The sequence below is a fragment of the Megascapheus bottae genome, chromosome 20, assembly GCF_031878675.1.
Source record: "Megascapheus bottae isolate mThoBot1 chromosome 20, mThoBot2.hap1, whole genome shotgun sequence".
Lineage (NCBI taxonomy): Eukaryota > Metazoa > Chordata > Mammalia > Rodentia > Geomyidae > Megascapheus > Megascapheus bottae.
The window spans coordinates 13,222,052-13,246,862 of NC_143528.1; the positions used below are offsets into that span (position 1 = coordinate 13,222,052).

Below are 24,811 nucleotides of genomic sequence, written 5' to 3' on the forward strand. Positions count from 1 at the left end.
GTGAAAGATCAGTGACCTTTTATCAAGAACAGAGCCTAGACTTCTGGCTAGACCACTGGAGACCACTTTTAATACTATCAACAATTCAAAACCCATATATATGTGTATTATATATATGTATAACACATATATATGTATATACATATATATATATAATACAACTGGGTTAATAAAAAAAGTTAAGAAAACATAATCTCTGACCCAGGAATGTGGACAGCCTAGAAACTGCAAGCTCAGGGTGCCACAGAGTCTTGCCTGGATTCACAGTCTGTCCACTTCATGAGATGATGTTTATATTTGCTTATGAATATTCTTCCTACCTAGGGTGAGGCAGAAGTCCTTGCTGTACTCTTCCAAACTGGATCTGCCATTTGGGCACTCTTTCACGAGCCTACATTTAAACCGCACCACTCACTGGATGTATGCCTCAGGCATACCAGATAGACACCCTCTTGGAACTCAGGGCAGCTGTGGAGTGCCAGAGGAAATACCAGGAGGCTCTCTCTCACACTGGAGAGCAAGAATACCCCCCACCGACCCAGAGTCCTGCCAGGCCTTGGTCCTGCAAGCACCCTTGTGGCCACCATAGGCCAGACCAGATTCACAGATGACCCTCACAACCCTCCAGAGCGCAGGGCTCCTGTCTGCCATTTGTCATCGCCACGGATTTCCTGACACACCAAAGGACCTTGCTTGGCTTTTCAAGGTTAAAAAAAAAAAAAAGAAATCTCATAAATCCTTATCTAGAATTAATCAGCCCAATAACCAGAGAGGTATTACAGAAAAATAAACACCCTTCCTCTCTCCCCCCCCCCCCCGCACCGCCGTCCCCCCACCCCCGAACGTTGACTAGCCAGAGGTGGGAAACCCGAGCCCCACTGAGCCCCAGATGACCAGATCGGGCATTCGTACTGGAGCGAATAACCGGATCGCGCCCCTCACCTGCCAGCCGTCGGTCCCGGGTGTTTTTCCAAATGACATCCAGGGCTCTGGCGGTGGAGTCTCTGATGTGGTCGCTGAAGGACCTCCGGAGAGGGGCTCGCAGGGGCCGGGCCATCATGTGGTGAACCTCGGGGTCTCCCATGCAGCGGCGGGTGACTTCAGCGCGGCACCCCCGGGGGAGGGGGTGGTCCTCCTGCGGGAGCGGTCCTGGCCTGGCCGCCCGGGGAGGCGGCGCTGCGCTGGGCGGCGCGGGGCAGCGCGGGGGCGGCGCGGGGCGCGGATCCCCGGGGAGCCCAGACGCAGCGCGCGCCTTCAGGATGCCGGCATTGCGGCTGGCGCTGCGGGCCCGGGAAGCGCCCGCTGCGGGCGGCCTCCTGGACCGCCGCCAGGCGCGCGCCGACGCCACATCTGGAAAGGCTTAGGACCAGCCCGCCACTCTCCAGCCCGGCGCGGGAGCTGCGGCCCTGGCGATCTGGATGTTTCCAGCTTCCTGTGCAATCCAATAAGTGGACTCGGTGCATCCGTGCTGGGCTGCTCCACTAACCACACTTGTCTTCTTCAAGGTTAATTTTCCTCCGCAGTGCGGGGCCATCGGTCTCTCACCTCTGGTTTTAGTCTACTTGCTTAAGAGTTCAGCTTTACATTAGTTTATTTAGTATTTATTTATTGTACTTTTTGGTACTGGTACTGGGGTTCGCATTCAGGGTCAGGGGATACTGCCTCCTCAGCTTTTTTTTGTTTTTCCATTCAAGGTTGGCGCTCTACCACTCGAGCCACAGCTGGCCTTCTGGATTTTTGCTGCTTAGTTGGAGATGAGGTTTTATGGGTTGGTATTTACCCATTACCGCTCAAGATGGTTTTGAACTGGGATTTGCCTATCTCCACCACTTGAGTAGCCAGGATTGCAGGTGTGAGTTCCTGGCTCCTGTCTGAAAGCTCAGTTTTCAGTTATGTGCATGGGGTGAAGATTGGGCTGGGATAAGCCTCCCTCACCTTCATCACACTGGGTTCTAAGAAACAGACATCTGAGTTTTAAATATAATAGTAATCAGCTCTTTGCAGTTCTCTTCCAGGTTTTTACTTATATTTAAGTGGTTGATTCAAATATTCTAGGTTTTGCCTCCACGTAATAATTGAATATTCCCTGGTTTGACCACCCTTTATATTTCAAGTAAGCAAATGTTCATCATTTTCCTCCTCCTCCTTAATAATATTATTATTGTATATCAAGAATGCACTTCTTCCCCCAATTTTTTTTTCAGAAATAATGAGCACTCTTGGAACATTTTTGAAAATAAAAATATGGGCCAATTGCTTTTTACAAGATATGTTCCCAAGTTTCTAAAATGCCAGATAAATCGATTTCTGTGCCAATGAGCTTGGCGGATTTTCTGCCTTTGAATCATTATTAATCCTTTCTTTTCTCACTGTCTCCCAAATCCCAGCTCATAACTTTCAAGGTTTGGCAATGAAGCTTAATATTGGCATGAGATAGCATCAAAGGGCCAGTTTATAACCTTTGCAAGATGAGATAACCCTGCAAAAGCACTTTGTAAATGGCAAGGAACCATGTAAATGCTAATTATTCCTTTAATTATATTTTATTCATGAGGTCATTTTCTACCCACACTGATCTGAGTCTTTTCATTTCTACAACATGAATTCACTTTCCCATATCTTTGAAAACCTAATTATACAGAAAGATTATGAAGATTGAGAGATTGTGTTCACGAATTGTAACACACTGGTAACCCTCGCTTTCTAATAGTCCGTATATTCTAATGTGTGTTATTCTCAAATTGTTAAAGCTGATAAGTATGGCGTCTTAGGCTGTTTTGAATCATTGTAATGAAATATTTGAGGCCAGAATTCTTATAAAGATGTTTCTTTAACTACTATTTGGGATGCTGAAAAACCCAAGATTGAGTGGCTTCATTGGTTGAGATCCTCTGAGGGGCATAAGGGTAGGTGGCACATGTCAGAAAGAAGACAGGATACCAGGAAATGATTTGAATCAAGGTAATGATAAGAATTCACGGAGAACAAACTCAGGGTTCCAAGAGAACTACCTTCATCCTTTTTAAGAACCAGCACCTCAGTGATCTGTGATTCTTCACTATGTTTCACCTCATAAGGACTATCCCACCACACTGAGAATGAAGCCTGCAGTACATGAACCCTTGAGGGATAAACTCAAATAGCATATAGAAGAAGGTAGGCTCTCCACAATTAAGAATGTGCTGCATTGCCTTATCACAGAGCCTGGTGTAGACAAGAAGGCAGCAGATATAAACCACTGAATAACACAGATCTCTGTGCCTAGGAGAAATCCAAGCGAAATTCCCCATTGGAAAATTTCACCCAAATCACAGGATGTAGTTAATAATAGAGCATGCGCCTAGCATGCCCTGGGTTCAATTCCCACTGAGACAACAAAGACAGAAAACCTCATGAAAATGATTCCCTAATAATCTGGTTCTTTTATAAAAAACCAAGTACCCCAAATCTCTCCATGTTCATGTGTGGGTTTGTGTGTATATTAAGCTTTGAAGTGTACTGGGGACCTTAAAGCAGAGTTGATTCATATTTTGGTTAGACTGAGAAAGACCCCCTGCAAAGGGACAGACAGCATAGACTACCCATAGCATGATTGGTGTCCTGAACGACACGTTCTGTGGAGCATGATCAACTCTGTTTTCAAGATAAGGTCACAGTGACCATTGGAAAGTTAATAGTGTGGCAAGATTCATGGCAGATGCATGCCCACCATGTTGTTATGGGAACAAAGCAAAATGCAACCTGGATTCCTAGCATACCCTTTGCCTCTCAACTTGCCTGGTTGTCCTTTCTAGGACTATAGCAAGGTCAGGGATACATACTCCTTCCTAGTATGAAAGTCAGCATTGATTTCTGACCTGTGCAAAGTGAATGGGAAAGTGGGAAGCTTTTTTACCGTGCCGCTCCCCCCTGCCATGACTCATTAGTGATATCTAGGCCCAGTTGACACTAAGCTGTGGTCCCAAGCTTTTTAATCGTAGTGAAATAAAATAACCTTACTCAAAGTACAAGAAGCCTGAATGTCCAGATGGGTTTTCAGTGATCCTTGTTATGGGAAAGCTAAAGGGCAACGAACCAAGAGAAATCAAAGCCAATTTCAACGCACAATCAAACAGAGCTAAGATCTCCAAATGTCCCAAAATAGCCCTCCTTCTCTTTTGAGGCATTCCTCTCTGGACAGTGCTCCGAGCTCTTCATTGTAGCTCATCTCAGTGAATAGGAAAACTTCAACTTATTCTGAGTGTAGGCCCCATTGGGTAGACTGATCTGAATGTTTGAGATTTTTATGTGAAAACAACGTATTAATGTAAACATAACCTTTAATGATAGACTGTGTGGGGAGAGGGATTACAGGTAAGTGTGTTTTGTTATTGGTCTTGTTTTTGTTTGTTATGATTATGAGTGGTCCCAATCTCTCCATCCTCCCGTCTCTGCCCAGGTGTTGGAATTATATTTGTCAGCCAACATATGTAGCCAGAAGAATGTTTTAAAGCAAGATACAAATTAATTATTGGTTTTTCTCATATTTCAAATTAAGACTGGAAGCTTGATTCATTATTTCTGAAAACTCATTGAAAATTATTGTGAGGGTTTTTTGTGCAATTCAGCTGCATATTGTGAATATGGCATAAAAATCACTCGCACACACAGATCATTGAAAATGCTGCACACAGAAGAGTGCTTTTTAAAATGTACCCTTCATAAAATAATTCCTCAAGCTCTGTGTCCACAAATTTGAAATCAGCCTAGACCTCTATGTCAGGAAGAGGTGAGGACAGATAGTGATAATTAATGTTGTCTAAGCTTGGCCAATGGAGAAAGTGGAAAGATGTGGAGTCGGCTGGTTTTTCAAGACCCACTGGGAGTTCTACAAGACCTGAGAATACTGACACTGCTCTGAAAGCTCTGCAGTTCTTTCCTTTTGTGGAAGAATGCTACTTACAGTCATTGGCCAGGGAAAACTGTGAAAACTTCTCTAGATCTCTGGAGAGCAGAGCTTCCCCCCTAAATATTAAACACGAGAATCTGGCTGAAGTAGGTTTCTAATAGTTTCCATTGAAAGCAATCATCTTGCTTTGATATTATAGAGCAGATTTTTTTTCTTCTAGCTACAAGACATCTTCAGTGTTATAGTGCTTCTAGGTCCTACCCTTCATGATTTAGTAATAGGGATATATTGGTTTCCAAGGTGATGTACAGTCAAATTCACTGTGGTGTTAGGACTACTCTCATTTGCTTACGCAATTTATTTCAGCTTTCTCTGACTCTGTTGTGAACTTTAGGACTGCTCAAGGTGCTGATAAGGACCTGTGGAATTACATCACTAATGATGGAAAGTGGAAAGTATATTCAGAATCAAAATCTTATGCCAAGATCTGGGGTTTTGACATGGGAAGAAACTTATTAAAGGCCCATTTGGTTAGACCCTATCTGTGATCCCCTGCTTGCAACTGGACATAAAATTCGTGAATGGCAGTACCTATCACAGTACCATAAAACTGCTGAAAGGTCTATAACTCCACAAAAGGAGTTCTTTATTATGTAGATATTCAATAGTTGTCACAAGGAAAATTTGTAGAAAGAAGGCTTTGTAACCCTAAGAAATGTCTAAATAGTTCTGTTTACTCCAACAGCTCATACTTACGTTATATGAGTTGTTGTTTTCATTATAAAATATTTATCTAACTGACTATTCTTAGCACATTTGCTCTGGCAAATGACAAGTTTATATCTCAGTATGTTTCTACATGTTGAACTCTCAGTATTATCCTCATTGAGTTGGGGAGTCTCTTGTGATAAACTGATAAATATTTGTGACCAAGGGGAAATAGTAAATAGTAATACCCCTAGAATTATTTCTATTATAATTTCATGAGGGCTATATCATGAGGGCTAATCTCTACAGAAAAAATTGTCAAGGATATCTTATCATAAGAAAATAGAAAAGAAGTAATATATTCACACCTTAATACTGGCTTAAGAATAGAATATCTAATTGCATGCGGTGGCTCATGCCTGTAATTCCAGTTATGTGGCAGGCACAGATAGGAGGATCACTGTTGAGGCAAACCTGGGCAAAATGTTATAATTAAAAGCAGAAAGGGCTCAAGTGTTAAAGCACAAATTCTGAGTTCAAAACCTCAGTATTGAAGAAAAAAAGGGAATGGAATAGAATATATAATGGTGAAGTAAATTCTGGTACAGGTACAACATAAAAAGATAATTCCATTTCTTTTATGCTTCTTTTTATCCTCTGATTTCCCTATGCTTTTTTCTCCACAGTATGAAATTCTTGTTTTATTTATTCATTTATTTTTTAAAAATTTTTTCCAGTCCTGGGCTTGGGCTCAGGGCCTGAGCACTGTCCCTGGATTTTCTCAAGGCTAGGGCTCTATCACTTGAGCCACAGCACCACTTCTGGCTTTTTGCTACGTATGTGGTACCGAGGAATCGAACCCAGGTCTTCGTGCATGCTAGACAAGCACTCTACCACTAGGCCAAACTCCTGGCCCCTTGTTTTATTTTTTAAAGAGGGCAGCATTATGCTATAGAATACAGTGATGTAAGCTCTCTGCTTATTCAGATTTAGAGACTATTATGGGTATTTGAATTGCTTTGAAATTATGCTTATTTTTTAGTTCATACTATTTTCTTTCCCTCCCTCCCTCTTCCCCTCTCTCCCTCCGTTCCTTCCTTCCCTCCTTCCTTCTTTCCTTCTTTTGTTTTTTCTTTGCCAGTTCCAGAACTTGATCTCAGGGCCTGGGCTCTGTCCCTGAGCCTCTAGTACTCTAACACTTGAACCACAGTGCCATTCCCGGCTTTTTCTATTTATGTGGTACTGCGGAATCAAACCCAGAGCTTCATGCAGGCTATGCAAGCACTCTACCACTAAGCCTTCTGTATCCCAGTATTGAGATTGGGACAAAAATGATCAACAGCTAATTGATTATGAATTACAAGACTTCTTTCTGAGGAGCAAACACAAAGTGTTTGTTTTTACTTTTGAATGCAATATAAATCAAAAGCAATTTTCATTAATGTTGTATACTCAAGTACATTTATTCAGTGCATTTATAACTTAAAATTCAAGTATTTCTCTAGGCTGATATTGTCTATATTGTCTATTGATTATACTTTTTAATTAATAAATGATATGCCTTGAGACAAGATTTCCAAAACATTGTCTTTACTAACTAGCTAAAATGTTTTTCTGAAAATCTGCTTGCAGGGAAACATAGGTTGTAGGCATATGTAAGCATAAAGGGATCCTGCAGATACATAAACACACACACACACACACACACACACACACACACGCACGCACACACACAATATCTCCCTTATCTACCTCCAGTGCCAAAAATAAACTAAAGAAAAACAAAACACAGAAAATGGATAATGAGATGGAAAGATTGTGATCTCAGCTTGAAGAGCTCTGGGGTTCAAGCCTTCTGGCCCTCAGCCTTTGCCTAACTACCCATTGGCTCATGCATGAGAAGCAGCAATCCAAGGGTGGTGAAGAAGAAGTAGATATCAGTTCAGTGTTAACAAAAATTCTTTCAACAAAAGGACCGAGAGACATCAGTTGTTTGCGTAGCTCCAGATGGGGAGGACAGGGCTAAAGATTTTGTGGGGTTTCATAGGCCTCCCTGTGCTCAAGTTTGCATACAAAATGTCCTTCGAAGGCCAGGTGTTAAAAGCAGGCTGCTGTCACTCTTGGGAGATAGTGAAAACTTACAGAGGTGAGGCCTACCCAAAGTGTGGTCATGTGGGGTGTGTTCTTGAAAGGGATTGTGAAGCCCAGCCCCTTCTTTCTACCTAGTTTCTTGGCTTCTGATGTGGGCGATTATGTCCTTGCCATGTGCTCCTAACCATGATATATTGCCACACACCCAGAACAACAGAACCAGCTGAGCCTATGCCAGAACCTCTCAAACAAACCTTTCCACGTTACAGAAGTGGATTATCTCATGGTTTTTGTTATGGTAACAGGAAAGCTGACTACCATACTCTGAATTAAACAAATATGACTTGTGGGGTTTGTTTCTTTTGTATTTTTTTTATCTGCAAGGGAAAAGCAACACTGGTAAGCACAAATAATGTTATAATTGGAAAGTGAAAAAAATGCTCTGTAAAGGATATGGAAGTGTTTTTGCAAGTAAACTGAAGACCAAACTATTCAAAGAAAAACAGAAGATATATAGTGGCAGGAAACAGAAGAGGCAACGTTGCCATTTCAGTGTAAAATAGGATTATTTAAAATCAGATTTACTTTCTGTGAAGCTTTTTTTTTGAAATGGTTGGCATTTTTTAGGTGGAGTATTTGTTCAGAAATCACTTGTTACAGCATTTTACCTTGTTATCTGATATATTGTATATATGTTTATCTGGTTATTTAAAATAGGATAGGGAAGGGGGGAAAACAAGATGAGGGGTGGGGGGAGGGAAATGGGGACCAAAACATGAGAAAGGGTATCAATGTTTGTGAAGTAATGTACCTTCTATCTGGTGAATATAATATAACCCTTCTATTAATTACAATAAAAATTATATACAGAAAAAAGAAATCAGTTGCAGGTTAGACATGTTTGAGAGCAGCTATTTCTTGAATTTCTGCTTTGTTTATCTTAAAGTTGCCATTTCTTATTATAAGCAAGTGAAGTGCGAGTTTTAAGACACTCCAGAAGCAAATTCATAATTCATTTTTTTTTACCTGTTAAAAGCCAGATGCCAGCAAGTCATGTCTGTAATACTAGCTACTCAGGAGGCTGAGTTCGGAGGATCACAGTTCAAAGCCAGCCTGGGCATGAAAGTCCATGAGACTCTTATCTCCAATTAACCACCTAAAAACTGGAAGTGTCACTGTAGCTCTAATTTATAGAGTGGTAGCCTTGAGCTTCAGAGCTTAGGGACAGTGCCCAGGCACAGAGTTCAAGCCCCATGATTGACAAAAAATAAAAATAGAGACTGAGATCTGAGGATCAAGGTAGTCAGACTTGCCAAAAAAAAAAAAATCCACGAGTCTCTTATCTAATTAACCAGCAAAAGGTCAGAAGTGAAACTGTGGCTCAAGTGTTAGAGGGCAAACCTAGAGTGATAAAGCTAAGGCCCTGAGTTTAAGCCCCAGAACTGGCACACCTATATAATCACATCCATAGTGATTGCAATTGTCATGACATGATTTCTGATACTGTAGCATATCATTTAAAAAGTACTGCTTCTATCTTTTGCTTTTTACTACTGAGTAAAGAGTTAAAAATAGGGATGTTCAGATCTTCGCAGCTGGGGAAATAGTACTAATTTAATAAGATTTATCATTCTTAATAAAAACTACACTCATTCTCCAAGGCCTGTTGGAACTCAGAGCCATCCCATCCCCCCCCCTTCTCTCCTTCCAAACACAAGCCCAGGGCCACAGCTGGCTGCTTGATTGCATCACTGAGTCTTGTGCATTCCCTCTGTCCTGATTTTGCCAACACTTTCCTGGCCTGGAGATGCCTCAGAGCTTCCTTTCCAGTTTTCAAGGCTTTCTCTCCCACCCCCATCCTTTTCTTTTTCCTTGTTTTATTCTCTCTGGACAACTCCAGGTAGGTGACCTTTCCCTTAGCTAAAGTCCAGAGTATCTTAAGAATTTTACTGCCTAGGAGTTAGCACTTATCTTGCTCAGCAGACTATGTCACACTCGCAAAGGGCATCCTCTCAAGATCTACAAAAAGGAAATCCTGACACTTCTAAGCCAGGGAAAGGCAGGAAAATGCTGCACACAGCTGTGGTCTCTGCCTTTATCTCTGGCCCTCCAGTTTCTAATGAAGGGAGGAGAAAGTGGAAGAAGGGTTAAGGGTTGGGGGTGGGGGGAGAGAGAGACACACACACAGAGAGAGAGAGAGAGACAGAGAGAGAGAGACAGAGAGAGAGAGAGAGACAGAGAGAGAGAGACAGAGACAGAGAGAGACAGAGAGAGAGAGAGACAGAGAGAGAGGGAGAGAGAGAGAGAGACAGAGAGAGACAGAGAGAGAGACACACACACACACTGGCTTCCAGGAATCTAAATTTAAAAATAACCTACATATCAAGACATACCTTAACCAATATTGCATTAAAGGTATTCTCAATGAAAGCTGTCATTCTTCCACCAATCAGATAATTACTACATATAAGACATCTGAACCTAAATCAGGCCTGGATGTTACAATAGAGAAATTAAGTCCTAATGATGATAATAAAATTAAGAAATAGTATTTGAGAGTTCAAGAAAAAGTGTTGATTTTTCATTACTGGAGGTCCTGAAAGGATTCAAAGAGGATGTAACTATGGAAATCTGCAGGTGGCTCCAAAGGAAATTTTAGGAAAAAGTGATGCTTATGATAAAGATGCTGAGGCAGTGAACGCAGGATGTAGGAAATAGGAAAATTTCTTCAATCTAGTTGTAGGAAGCAGCTGGAAATGAGGTGTAGTCTGGCTCTGAGGCTAGGGTTGTTGGTGGTGAGACTTAGTTAGATCAAGACTGGACAGTAAAGGGCTAGGAGTTTGGCCTAGTGGTAGAGTGCTTGCTTAGCATGCATAAGTACCTGGGTTTGATTCCTTGGTACCACATACAGAGAAAAAAGCTGGAAGTGGAGTTGTGGCTCAAGTGGTAGAGCTCTAGCCTTGAGAAAGCCCAAGGACAGTGTTCAGGCCCTGAGCTTAAACCTAGGAGTGGCCAAAAAAAATTGGATAGTAAGTGCTTTTCTTCATTATTTTCTATAGGATATTAATGAGTGTGATATCAACACCTAACCATGTGCCCCATTATGCTTCCTAGTATTTGCAGCAAGAAATTAAAAATGACAAAAGGTGACACTGATCAAGATGCATTGTATTCACAAAATATGTTAAATCAAAATCTTTTTCTACTACTACTTAATGATTAAAAAAATCCTTAATGATAAAGTACATAATGATTAAAAAATCCAAACCGGAAACTATAAGGGTAAATAATTTTACAAAAGAAAATAAAATCATGGAAAATGGTAGAGAAAGAACCACAGGTGAAAGAAAGAATTTCCAGACATGGAATTCTTTTTTTTTTTTTTGCCAGTCCTGGGCTTGAGCTCAGGGCCTGAGTACTGTCCTTGGACTTTCTCAAGGCTAGAACTCTACCACTTGAGCCTCAGCACCACTTCCAGCTTTTTTCTATGTTTGTGGTACTGAGGAATCAAACCCGGGTCTTCGTGCATGCTAGGCAGGCACTCTACCACTAGGCCAACTCCTGGCTCCAGACATGGAATTCTTTCAGTGGGTCAGTGCTACTGGCCCGGCTGGCTCAGGGTCTACCAGGAAAGAACAAAATACAAGTTAACCTTCTTGCTCACTACTGTCAGTAATGGAACTACGGCTTCTTTGCTGACATTGTAGATGTTCTTTCCTTCAGGAAGATGTCTGTGTATCTGTGATCTGTTGGTGGAAAGCTGGAATCCATTCCGCACTGGCATGTTTCTGGGAGGCCTGCAGGTATTTGCATGGGTGTAGGAGCACCTCCCTTTGGACAGACTTCCTGAATGTCTTCAGCGCACGGTCCTCCTGTCTGTCCCTTCAGCAAGGCACAGGCACTCCCTCCGAGTGAGGACCAGGGGCTCCGTGCTCTGTTTATTCTCAGTTGTCATCTGGGAGAAGGGCGTCTTATTAGCTGCAGGATGATGAATTCCAACTTAGAGTCAGGGTGACAAGTCACAGTGAGGTGACTCTTGAAGGGCCCTCTCATTAGTGTTTACAAATATTACAAAGGAATAAAAGTGATTTGTTTTTGTGCTAAAGCAGTTTGCTGTTTTACTAGTTACTAAAAGAATGTCTTTCTTCCTTTATTGAGTCACTTGGATGGACATTTTCTTTTTTTCATATATTTTTTATTGTAATTAGTGGATAGGTTACATTATATTCGCCAGATAGAAGGTGCATTAATTCACATACATTGATACCCTTTCTCATGTCTTGGTCCCCATTTCCCTCCCCCCACCCTCTCCCCTCATCTTGTTTTCCCCCCTTCCCTATCCAATTTCATATAACCAAATACAAATATATCCAATATATCAGATAACAAAGTGAGATACTGTAACAATATGAGATAACCAAGGGACAGCAAAAGACCTGAGAGATAACACAGTACTTTAAGGACAACAGTCACTCATTATATGGCTTTTGTTTCCTTATCCCGGAGGTCCTTACATTTAGCATCCTACTATATGGTCTTATGTATCTAGGTTTTGTTCTATTGTAAATCTCTGCTAGTCGAGCCCAAGGTTTCTACTGATTATGACAAATGAGGGAAACCATTGAGCCTATGTTCCTTTGAGTCTGGCTTACTTCACTTAATATGATTTTTTCTAAGTCTTTCCATTTCCTAACAAATGGGGCAATGTCATTCTTCCTGACAGCAGCATAGAATTCCATTGTGTACAAATACCACATCTTGTTGATCCATTCATCAACTGAGGGACATCTAGGTTGATTCCATATCTTTGCTATGGTGAATAGTGCTGCAATGAACATTGTTGTGCTAGTGGATTTAGTATGTCCTTGTTTCTGGATGGTTGGGTAAATGCCAAGTAGTGGAATTGCTGGGTCATAGGGGAACACTATGTTTAGTCTTTTGAGGAACTACCATACTGCTTTCCATAGTGGTTGAACAAGTTTGCACTCCCACCAACAGTGTAGTAGTGATTCCTCCTGGCCACATCCCCTCCAGCATCTGTTGTTATTAGTTTTCCTGATCCTGGCCATTCTAACTGGAGTGAGGTGAAATCTTAGAGTTGTTTTGATTTGCATTTCTTTTATGACAAGATGTGGACCATTTCTTCATGTGTGTATAGGCCATTTTTATTTCTTCTTCAGAGAAGACTCTCTTTAAGTCTTTGGCCCATCTTTTAATGGGATGATTGTTACTTTGGGGATTAGTTTTGGAGTGATTCAATTTTTTTGAGCTGTTGGTATATTTTAGATATGAGGCCTTTCTGGATGGACATTTTCTTTTTTTTTTTTTTTTTTTTTGCTAGTCCTGGGCTTGAGCTCAGGGCCTGAGCACTGTCCTTGGACTTTCTCAAGGCTAGAGCTCTACCACTTGAGCCTCAGCACCACTTCTGGCTTTTTTCTATGTATGTGGTACCGAGGAATCGAACCCGGGTCTTCATGCATGCTAGGCAAGCACTTTAACCACTAGGCCAAACTCCCGGCCCCTGGATGGACATTTTCATATGGCTCAAGTGTGGGTCTACATCATAGCTTCTTTGGCAGTAGCCGAAAGGTATTTTATTTACTAAAGCATACCCATAATAGCACATACATAAAATGAAAAGTTTTCAGTGTGTACTGTTTCATATTTTAGAGTCAATATGAGTTGTCAATACAGAAGCCTTTATAATGAAAGTGTGTCACAGATAAGCATTTGGGGGAATGGAGGATTATTAAAGAGTGGTGGTCAAGTTTTGCAAGAAAGCAAATGCAGGGGAAGGTGCTTGTGAGAGAAGGATGAGAGGTAAGGCTGGATTGTGGAAAGCTGACTCATCTGCTTTGACCAATACATGTTGCATGGAGGCTAAGAGCAAAAACACTAGTGCTCATTGCTTCTGTGAATCCTGCCTTGACGGTCAGGTGGCTGGTTTAGAAATTCTCACTCAGCTCCAGATTCCTCGTGTCTATTACAACCATAGGAGCCATACCTCAGAATGCAGATGAAATAAATTTATATCTATAAAGTGCATAGAAAAGTGCAGGCACAGAATCAGTGCTTCATGTTATTATCCATTCAACCATTCATTTGACACACATGATCTTAAACATGTGCTAAAAGGCTGGAGTTCTGGAGGTGCAAAGAACAGGTCAGCTTTTCAGAAAACCACGGCACAACAGAGAAAACACTTAGCAAACATATATGGAGACTTAATGACTTAGAATGATTTAAAAAAAGAGAAAGCGAGAGAGCAATGAGTTGCCACAATGACTTCCACCTATCTGTTTCCTTCAATCCACAGAAAAAGATGGACTTAACATTTACATTAAGGAAAAGTTCGTAACATGAGCAGTTGGGAGCCACGGGTATGGAAAGCTTATGATTATTTTCTTTATTTTGTCCACCTGTGGCTTGACCTCAGGGCCTTGGCTGCTTTCCTTGAGCTTTTTTGCTCAAGACTCATGCTTGTGCCACAGTACCACATCTAGTTTTCTGGCAGTGAATGGGAGATGAGACTTTCACTGATTTCTGCCTGGGCTGGTTTGGAACTGTGATCCTTAGGTTTCAGCTTTCTGAGAAGCTACAGATGTAAACTTTTTTTTTTTTTTGGTCTGTTTTGAGGCTTGAACTCTAGGCCTGGGTGCTGTCCTGGAGCTTTTCAGCTCAAGGTTAGCACTCTATCACTTTGAGCCATGCAACACTTCGGTTTTCTGGTGGTTAACTGGAGATGAGAGTCTCATGGACTTTCATGCCTGGGCTGGCTTTGAACCACAATCCTCAGATATCAGCCTCCTTTTGAGTAGTTAGGATTATAGGCGTAAGCCACCAGTACCTGGCTGGAGGTGTACTTTTCAAAAAAATTAATTTTATTGTCAAGGTGAGGTATGAGTTATGTTATATATGTATGGTAATGAATACATTTCTTATCTAACATTATTACCCTCTCTCATGTTTTTCTCCCACTTTTCCATCCCCCAGTTGTGAAGTTCATTCCAAGATATTGTTTTGTGAGTATGGCTGTTGCATTGGTTTACCCTTTGTTCTTTGTCTCTCCATTTTGCTGCTCCCCATCCCTTCCCTAATTCAGATAAATTATATATAATACACAGGGTACTGAAATTAAATACAGTGACAACAGGGGATAAACCACAGGGGAAAAAAGAAAGAAAAAAAGAAGAAGAAAGAAATCACATTTGAACAACATCGCCCTATTTGTAAGGAAATGGAAAGACTTGGAAAAAATCATATTAAGTGAAATAAGCCAGACTCAAAGGAACATAGACTCATTGGTTTCCCTCATTTGTCATAATCAATAGAAACCTTGGATTGTAGAGATTTACAATAGGGAAAAACCTAGATAAGGCCATATAGGATGAGGTTAAATTAAAGGACCTCCAGGATATAGAAACAAAAGCCATATAATGTGTGAGTGTTTTTCTTAATGTACTATGTTATTTCTCATCTCTTGTGTTTTTCCTTGGTTATCTCATATTGTTACCTTGTTTTCTGATATGTTGTATACATGTTTATTTGAAATAGGAAAGGGAAGGGAGGAAAACAAGATGAGGGGAGGGGGTAGGCGAAGGGAAATGGGGACAATGAGAAAGGGTAGCAATGTTTGTGAAGTAATGTACCTTCTGTTTGGTAATGTAATCTTCCTATTAATTACAATAATAAAAAAGAATATAAAATAATTATAGCTAGAGAAGGGAATAAATTGAGATCTGTGGAAAAAAAGAAATAACGACCCACAGTACCTTGAAAATAACAACCACAAAGAAAGACCTTTTGTTTCCATCTCTTGGAATTCATTTCACTTAGAATCATCATACATGGTCATATGTAGTTACTGAGCTACTGTGATCCTCTTCTAGGACTGTCCTATCTTTATAACCAGTTATTACAAATGAAAGAAATCATTGAGTCTGGCTTACTAAATTTAATATGATTTTTTCCAATTCTTTCCATTTCTTTATGAATAGGTGATGTTATTTTTTTCTGATGGCTGCATAGATATGCTCCATTGTGATCGACAAGTGAGTATACTTGTTCACCATTTGCTTAAGGAATTCTACACAATCTTTTCCACCTAATTTTATAATTAGGGCAAAATAAGTTCTTTATCCATGATCCACTCTTCCATTTAAATAGCCTGATGATTTTTCTACAGTTCCTGAATGCAACAGCAAGATGGGCATAAGGCTTTTCTTATGCATCTTGGCATTGTTACTTAAATCCCAATGATTTAAGAAACTATCTAAAAGGAGAAAGTACTTAGGCACATGGTATCAGAAGTTTTCTTCCAGGGTTATTTTGGGCATAAAGAGAGGCAGGAGATGGTGGTATGTGGATGTGACAGAGATTTCTCAACTCATGACATCTCCGAATCTAAAAATGGGAGACAGGAAGAGAGCAGGACAAGGCACCCTCTTCAAAGACAAGTCCCTTCCCTGTTTTCTCCAATCAGCTCCACCTTCTGCAGCTCTATCACCTCCCAAAAGTCTACTCAAGTTTTTTTTAATAAGAGCTCTCAGCACCTGGTTGCCTCTCTCTGCAAACGCCCTTGTGGGCTTCACTAACTTCCTTATCATATCTCAGTTGCATCAAGTTTATCCATCACTGGGAGTTTTAAACTGGAAGGAGCTCAAGGTCTGATAAGGCAGATCATTTGGAAACACAATTCATCATAGGAAACACTGAATACCATAAAAGAAAAGACCAGTGAGCTACTATTTTCATTTCCAGAAGAGACCTGGAAAGAAATCTCCAAGGGCAGGATATAACATTTGAATTGAAACTTGTTATAAAAAATTTTCAAGTACACATGTTGCTTAAAATATAATTGGCTGAAAAAGGAAATACATTTTATTGGTTCTGGAAGGATAGTAAATTTGTTTCACTTATTTAGCAATCATTTCATTAAAAATAAAAACAAATGGACATTTAGAAAATTATTTTAAAATATCCCAACACAGGATTTTTGACACTTAATAATAACTTGCTTATATTTTTCATGAATCTCTTGATACTTGAAAGTTAAGGCCTTTCAACAGCCAAGTCAACCACAGCCAATTTTTCATGGATTGCTTTACATGAGGTTTCAGAAAATGGAGAAGTTATGTGTGGGCATACCCTAAATTCCTGCCTCATAAAAAGTAGACAAATAGAGAACCCTACAGGCTGGCCCTGTGTGTCCCTCCCCGTTCCCGTGTTGCTGTCCCAGAGAGAAGCAACACGTGTGTATAAGAAATTTTCTGAGTATAAAGAGAATCAAGAGTATGCAATGTTAGCCATAGCTCAGCCTAGCCAGATAATCACAATTCTAAGATCCTGTGGAATTCTAGAAAATGGTTCTTGTAGTTACGTGACTCTCACTTAAAATTCATTGAGAAGATTTAACATTTGGCTTGAGAACATTACTCAAATGCAGGAAAGCATTTTCTGGTTTTAAATTCATTTAAAAATTGTTAGTTTACTGAATTTTTTTTCTGCCCCTTTGACAGTACTGAGGTTTGAGTTTAGGACATCATGCAAGCTAGCCAGGAACTCTATCAGTGAGCCATATCTCCAGCCCTAAAAGTAGTTATTTACCACATTAAACTATTTATGAAATACTAAATATTAGTGAAACACAATTTTGTCTTTCAAGATGTTCACAGATGAATAAGTAAAACAGCAATGAAACTGATGGGATCTGCACCAGAATGGAGACATGAAATAGATTTGTTTTGAGCACTTCTCAAATGGGATAGTTCTATCTTTTTCTATCAAACATTTTTGGATCTGTATGTACTGGGACATGGTTTAAAGTAAAATATATCACACAGATAAATCTCTGACTCTAAGTAGTGATAAGAAAAGATGAAGAGTAGTCTTTCCATTTCAGGTTTTAGTCATTTCTCTTCTCAGTGATCAAATGCAGTCAAGAAAATTTAATACCAAGAAGAGCAAGTCTGGGCTTTGTTATTTAGTGTGCTTACAGGGCACATGGAATAAATGATGAAGACCGGAATTTTTATTTACACATTTGACACAAAGAGGTGTTTGACTTCCATTTTCTGTCTTTGGCTAGTCACACACAAAGTTTGGAGAAATTATGTCATTTTTCTGTGCCTCTGAAATCTTTCATGAATGTTTCAGGCTAGAATTATTCATTATCTTGATTAAAAAAACATTTTATAGCCAACTAAATAATCTCAAAGCAGGAGAATAAATGTTCTAAGAACAATGTTCAAGGAATGCAACAAAGTCAAGTTCTAATGTATTAACAAAAATGGCATCCTTTACACATGTATTTGGGATTAGTCTCCAAATAGCACTGTTTATTACTTGGCTGAGATAGTTCACAGTTATGAAGTATACAGGGATAACGGACAGAAGTGGATGCAAGGTTAAATTAAAAGCTTTTCAGAACTATGGTAACTCTAAATCATCAATATTGAAACCAGAGAATCTTTGTGGTTATAAAGCTATGATTAAAATGAATGTACAGAACATTTGTAACATGGTAGTAGCTGTTTTTGTTGTAGGACACACAAAAAGAATATTTTCCTTCAAACAATAGTCTGCACATGTACTCAAGATAACAAAACTGAAAGCAGAGTTTTTTTACTCAGAGACTAATTTTGGCTGGGAAAGAACTCATTAAAGAGGTCATATTACTATTAGACACGTAAGTTTTAAAACAAAGAAGAAAAAATGCTAGTCATTTCTACCTAATATAAATTGACATTTACAAGATTCTCTGACTTCATTTTGAATAACAGATTTCATATTCTTCTATATTACTACTTTTCAAATATATGCACAGTTATATTTTAATGACAGAAAAACGCAGTGCTGATATTCTCAGTTACTGGCTTCTATTAGAACAGGAAATGCATTTTAAATCATCATGGGATCATGGGATTCAAGATAGGTATTTTTTTAAATTTAAGAGGTAGTAAAACACAATCATCATTATTATTTATTTTCCTGAATTAGCTAGCTCTCTCTCTACCCGTGTCTACTGTCATCTGTATATTTTTAAGAGAACAAATGCAGATCGATGCTGAAGTAGAAAGATTCAGAAATAAGGGAGGATGTATGTTTAGATGTAGGGTAAATAATTGGACCCATCAATGAACCCACCAATAAAGAAATAGAAAGAAAAGAAAACGCTGATGACCATATCAGGGAAGATTCTACCCACAAATAGATGTCATGTCACATTGTGTAGACTAAGGCGAATTTTCTAACAAGATTTTATAAAAGTGTATTTGTATGGAGATGGGGGAAAAGCACAGGACAAGAAAGAGAATGGTTGTCAGAACTTGAAAATGTACATGGAAGAAAGGGCCATCTACCTAAAAGACATCTGGGCAGCTGAGGGAGTGGAGTACCGACCTATGGCTCACCACCTCTACCCTCAGACTTATGCTGTAATGAAAGAATTAAAATTATTGGAATTTAGCTATGAGTTGTATGTTTAGGCTCCTTTTGAACAGAGCAATGGCCACGGAGGCATTGAAGCCACTCACTTCTCAGGGAGTCTGAGGCTTCTCATTGCCTGACTGGGAAATGAGGCAGAGGGTGGATGTGAGGAGGAAACAAACAGACCCAGTACAAGAAATGATGTATATTCAGGTTACAAATAGGTATGTCAGGCTGGACAGTTTGATTTTATCTTTTAGACAATAGGAATACAGAAAAAATGGGGAAGCAGTTGAGCTGGCCAGGTTATGCTTTTCCAAGATAACTCCAATGGAGTTAACTCTGATAGAGTAGGCCGGTTTAATGATAGCCTAAAGCAGAGAAACCTGTTTTGGGTGGAGTTGTGAAAGTCCAGAAGAGAGCGGAGCCCAATGGCTGGAGGAAAGGAGAGGGTGGGTGAGAGGACACAGTATTGGCAGGACCCTGTGTACAAGACCAGGGTCGATGAGGTGATGGCTCAGCCCAGTGTTACCCTGGGCTGCTGGGAAGGCAGGATCCACTTACTCCAGAGACTGGGGATAAGGCTGCTAATGGAGTCATGGGAAAATGAGATTCAGAGTTTGTAGTTCTCAAGGATTAATTCTTTATGAAGATGGAATATTCCCTGTTCACAAGAGAGAATTTTAATCTCCAGGAGGAAAGGACTAATGAGATGTCAATGTATGACCAACTATATTATACTATGATGATAAATAACCTTTGCCTCAGTTACCTCCTTCAGAAGAATCAGGAAGAACTGGATCTTTCTTCCACACACTTTGATGCTTGCCTGTCATTTGGTGCCCTGAGGAAGCATTTAAGGAACTCTGAACACACACGGACAAGAATGACATAGCTAGTGTCTACGAGACCTATGCACTCAGTGGCTCCAAGTGCAAAAACTATCATAAGCCATAGCTACCATTTTGTATGTTCTACTCATTCCTTTTCAAAAAATGGTGGCAGATAATTTATACTCTAAAGAAAAGAAGAATGAGGAAGTTACATAACTTACTCAAAGGAAGCTGATGTTCTGGAGAATAAACCATAAGCCCTTCCTTCCTTCCTTCCTTCCTTCCTTCCTTCCTTCCTTCCTTCCTTCCTTCCTTCCTTCCTTCCTTCCTTCCTTCCTTCCTTCCCTCCTTTGCCCTTCCCCTTCCTCTTCTCTCCACCTCTCCCCTTCTTTTTCCTACAGAAATCAGGTATCCTATAGAATAAACCATAAGCCAATGACTCATATCTCCCCCCCCCCATCTCTCTCTCTCTCATGCCTCTTTGCCTCTCCAGTGATGAGTAGATATTTTATGATTAAGAGTATTAGGATTATTTCTTCTAGGAATCTTTATTTTTGTGGGTTATGGAGCTTGAACTCTTGGCCGCTGTCCCTGAACTCTTCAGCTCAAGGCTACTGCCCTACCCTTGGAGCCACAGCTTTCCACTTCCTGTTTTCTAGTGATTAATTGGACATAAGAGTTTATGGGTCTTTAGTGCCTGGACTGGCTTTAAACCAAGACCCTCAGATCTCTGCCTCCTGAGTAGCTAGGATTATAGGCATGAGCCACTGCACCCGGCTCTAGGAAGTTCTTGAATAAGATAGGCCAAAAAAAAAAATCAACTAAGAAGAGGAGAAGAGGGAAAAGTTCTTAATTGCTACCTTTAGGGGGATTTTCTGGAGTTTGGGTTCAGTTTACGGCAAAGACCAGGCTTTTTCATGATATTTCCTTCAAAGAACCCTAGAGCTGTCTAGAACACTTTGCTGTTGGCATATTTTGGGGGAATGACTCCATGGGAGGCTGTTTCAACCTATGTTTCCTCCTGGAGTGTTTGGTCCTCATGAGGTAGGAGATGAAGAGAAGAACTGTTCCCACTAGGCTGTGTTTTAATCCAGCAATATGGAGAAGAACAGAAGGTGGCTACTAAAGTTCCACAGAGGCCAGCCACACAACTGCAGCACAAGAATGATGACTGGAATGTCCCCACATGATTTTCATTTTTACTTAGAGCTTCAAAAAGCCTAATAGAGTTGGTTCCAGTTGGCTTGGATGGGAGGTCAACCAGATTAAAAATAGACTTTCTTATTAAGGAACAATAGGTTACATTCATTTAGGCAGAAAGGAAAAAAACATCAACGACAGGCCTCGGGGTGGGCATGAAGCTTAATCCTATTTATGAGCTCAATTACTCCCTGAGAAGTGAATGGGTTCAATGCCTCTGTGGCCATTGCTCTGTTCAAAAGGAGCCTAAACATACAACTCATAGAACTGAACTGGCAATAAAGAGATTTACACTCATAGCTAAATTCCAATAATTTTAATGCTTTCATTACAGCGTAAGGCCTAGATTTTTTTTAAGTTTGTTTATACTATTATTGTCCTTGCAACTTCTGAAATAAATCAGAATCTCTAACTGCCAAATAGCACTGGTTATTCGTTAAATATACAGCACTGTAGTTGACTTGATAGACAAATACACCCACTTTTAAGGCAAAATTTCCCTTTTGTTGATATTACATTTTTTTATGTACTCTCAAGTATAGAGCTTGTCTAGAAATTTAAATCAGAATTCTTTCTGGAATACATTCTAAAGATTCTAGTATTTTTATTACAGGGAGAAGCTAGGTTATTTTTCAATCAGTCCAACTTGGGTAATTAAGTATCTTAGTTGGGCACCTGTGTAGCCTGGGGAAGGGGGAGGTTATATATTACAATTCATTAGTCTTCCCCCTTACACAATTTATCAAAAATCCTTTCTGAGTTGAATCTAACCTCTTGGTTTGCTATAGACATGTAGTCTTCCTGCTCCAGACTCCTACCTGCTGGGATTATAGGTATTCACTCAACTACCAACATTTTCATTTGTGCCACATCAACATCAAAATGGCCAAAATATGTTAACTAGAAAGTGAAGTTATTTTCATATTTTTTGTTAGTGCTGTGGGAAAAGAACGTTTCCAGGATTATATGAAGTATTTCTACTCATACTCTTCACTTAATCAGTCTTTTGTTGTAATCATGTTTTCAAAGTGGTATTAAACTCCAAAATGAAGTGTTTTTCCTATTCATCTGAAGCTATATAAATGGCAGAAAGACAGCTCTTTGCCTCTCACTCCCTAAACAAGGGCATTCCTTCTTCCTCCCCACTAGCCAGCAGTTTATGTCCAAACGTTCTCCTTAGAGTATGAAAGAATTTGCTGACATTCTGGGATAAAATGAAAACTTTGCTCTGTTGCATACTTTGTTTAAATTTCAGCTAATCTGGGCAACTACAGAGAATGTCACAACCTAAGATAAAGTAGGACCTAAGTTTCTCTTTGTGATACACATGCCTACTGAGCCATAGGGTTCTTCCTTTTTGTAACTGGACAGCCAAAGGACAATTTTTTGTGAAGGTATTGGTATTTTGCAAATGGAATTTAATTTACTTCATTTTTGTAGTTAGTAATGCTAGTGCATTGCTAAATACAACAATTTTTCCTTCTGTATTCACTAATGAGGCCAGTTCAATATTTTCCTCTTATTCTGGAGGTTTCTCAGTATTGTTAGCATGAATAAACCAGATAGACTAACCACAAAAGAAAAGTTTAATATTTCATGCAAATAAATATTTTAGTATGAAATCTATTTAGATGTGTAAATAAATCAATTATGAATATCCTTAGCATAAAACTATCAAATATATGTTTTAGTGTACAGGTATTTTGAAGTAATGGTCTTTTATCGTGGGTGATCTCTCTCTTCACTAGTGCTCTTATGCTTCACAAATATCTGTGACTCAGATAGAGGGCTTCAACTTTGGTGGTATATATTCAAAATGGTTTTGAGGAGGCTTTGTTTCATTTTCATTATACAGAACACATAAGAAATGATTGACGGAGATCAAAAGATTCTTAGAAGCACACACTTCCACCAATCTGAAGGTGCCCATGTTTCTCATCAGTCCTCACCCATTTTCTCATAATACTGTTCAATAGTTAAACTACAGAATACAGTAGAGGAAGAATACTATAATTTTTCTTCAATCCAGTTATTCGTGTTGCTTCATAATTATTTTTCATAGTGTTGTATCAACTTTCAATGTCAAGTACATCTATTTAAGTGATCACTTAATTATTTAGGAATTAAAACATTTTGATAACTATTCACAATTTTCAAAAATCATTCCTCATTATATTGACCAGCACTAAATTCTCTTCCTTAAGAAATGAATTATGACTGCTGTCAGCCTGATTCCATACAACATAAAGTTATGTAATGCAACCCAATATTGTTTTCAAAATTTTTTTGCCTGGGGACTGAACTCAGGGCCTGAGCACCGTCCCTGGGCTTTCCTCATGGTTAGTGCTGTATCACCTGAGGCACAGCACCAGTTCTGGCTTTTCCATGTATGTGATACCGAAGGAGCGAACCCAGTTCTTCGTGCATGCTAGACAAGCACTCTACCACTAGGCCAAACTCCTGGCCAGTTTTCATAATTCTTTAACCCCAGCAGATTTATTTTCAGGAATACAACAATAACATTTTCACAGACATAGAAGAGATTTACAAATTTGTGGATATTAATGAAGTGTCTACCTTAAGTTGAGATTCATACTAAATTAGGGAAGAAAGAAAATACCACCAAAATATCAACTCACCAGCCTTTTCCTTATCTGAAAAACTTGGAACAGCCTGAAAAAAAAGAAAGAAGAAAATTATGGTCTTATTAGAAAGAAACATTCAATAACATCATTATGGTGGAAAAAAGTAAATGGATAATGATAATAAAAAGATTAACATTGCAACATGAAAATATTTCATCTGGCTGTAATAGTTTGTGGCGTTTTGTAAATACAGAAGATAGAATCACCTAACACACACCCCTATTAACTAAAAAACATTGGCAATGAAGTTATAAACACTCTGAATTTGGGTGGAATATTTGTAGCTCAATTTCTTTCTTTTAATTTGAGGAGGTTGAAAAAAGAAGTTATCTGGTCAGTTTCTGAGCATCTTTGTCCTGCTGATTATTTTCTGTGTGCACTTACATGTCAAGGAACAGATTTCTTCTTACTAAAGGATGGAGAATCACAGGACCATGGACAGAAATGAATGTAGTCGATTCTACAAAGCATATGGAATTTTCCTTTTAAAGATGGCTGTCCTTCCTCTTCACTTGTAGGGACATTGACTAAGTTGATTAATTTACTTGTATAAAGGGTTAAAAGTTCCACTCCTGGCATTTTGTCACTGGTGTTTATCACCATCACTAGTTCCAAAAAAAGATTTCAGAATGAGATATTTCAAAAAACTGCAAAGTGTAAGTTTATAGCTCTATTCTCTAAAGATATCCCAAAACAAATTATGGAAGCTGACTTTCTGGTTATCACTTTAATGATTCATATATATTTGTATAAAGTATAGAAATGTATGCAGTTATTCATTTTTAGTGGAACATTCATATACTTTTAGAAATACAATTCATATAGTCTTACAAAATTCTACCCATTGGTGCAGACATGTAGATATATATCTATTATGCTATGCATATCTATTTGCCTATCATCTATCTATCATCGATGTGCATACATAGGTCTGAAAGTGATGCGTTCCTCCAGCTTTAGGAACAAAGTCTACAGTTAGGGCAAGAGACAAAGAATTCCTAAATGAGTGTCTTTGTGAC

At 39.4% G+C, this 24,811-nt stretch overlaps 1 protein-coding gene across 2 annotated transcripts in view; it reads right to left on the minus strand.

Moving 5' to 3' along the window:
• Dlc1 (DLC1 Rho GTPase activating protein) overlaps positions 1-24,811 on the minus strand; it is a 337,813-nt gene that overhangs the window by 150,957 nt on the left and 162,045 nt on the right. Inside the window, exon 5 of one of the 2 annotated variants that reach the window (XM_090353987.1) lies at positions 23,787-23,820. In XM_090353987.1, the coding sequence (XP_090210113.1) occupies positions 23,787-23,820 (34 nt within the window). Of the gene's footprint in view, positions 1-942; positions 1,085-23,786; positions 23,821-24,811 lie in introns of those variants that run through there. The other variant, XM_090353984.1, reaches the window with a different exon arrangement.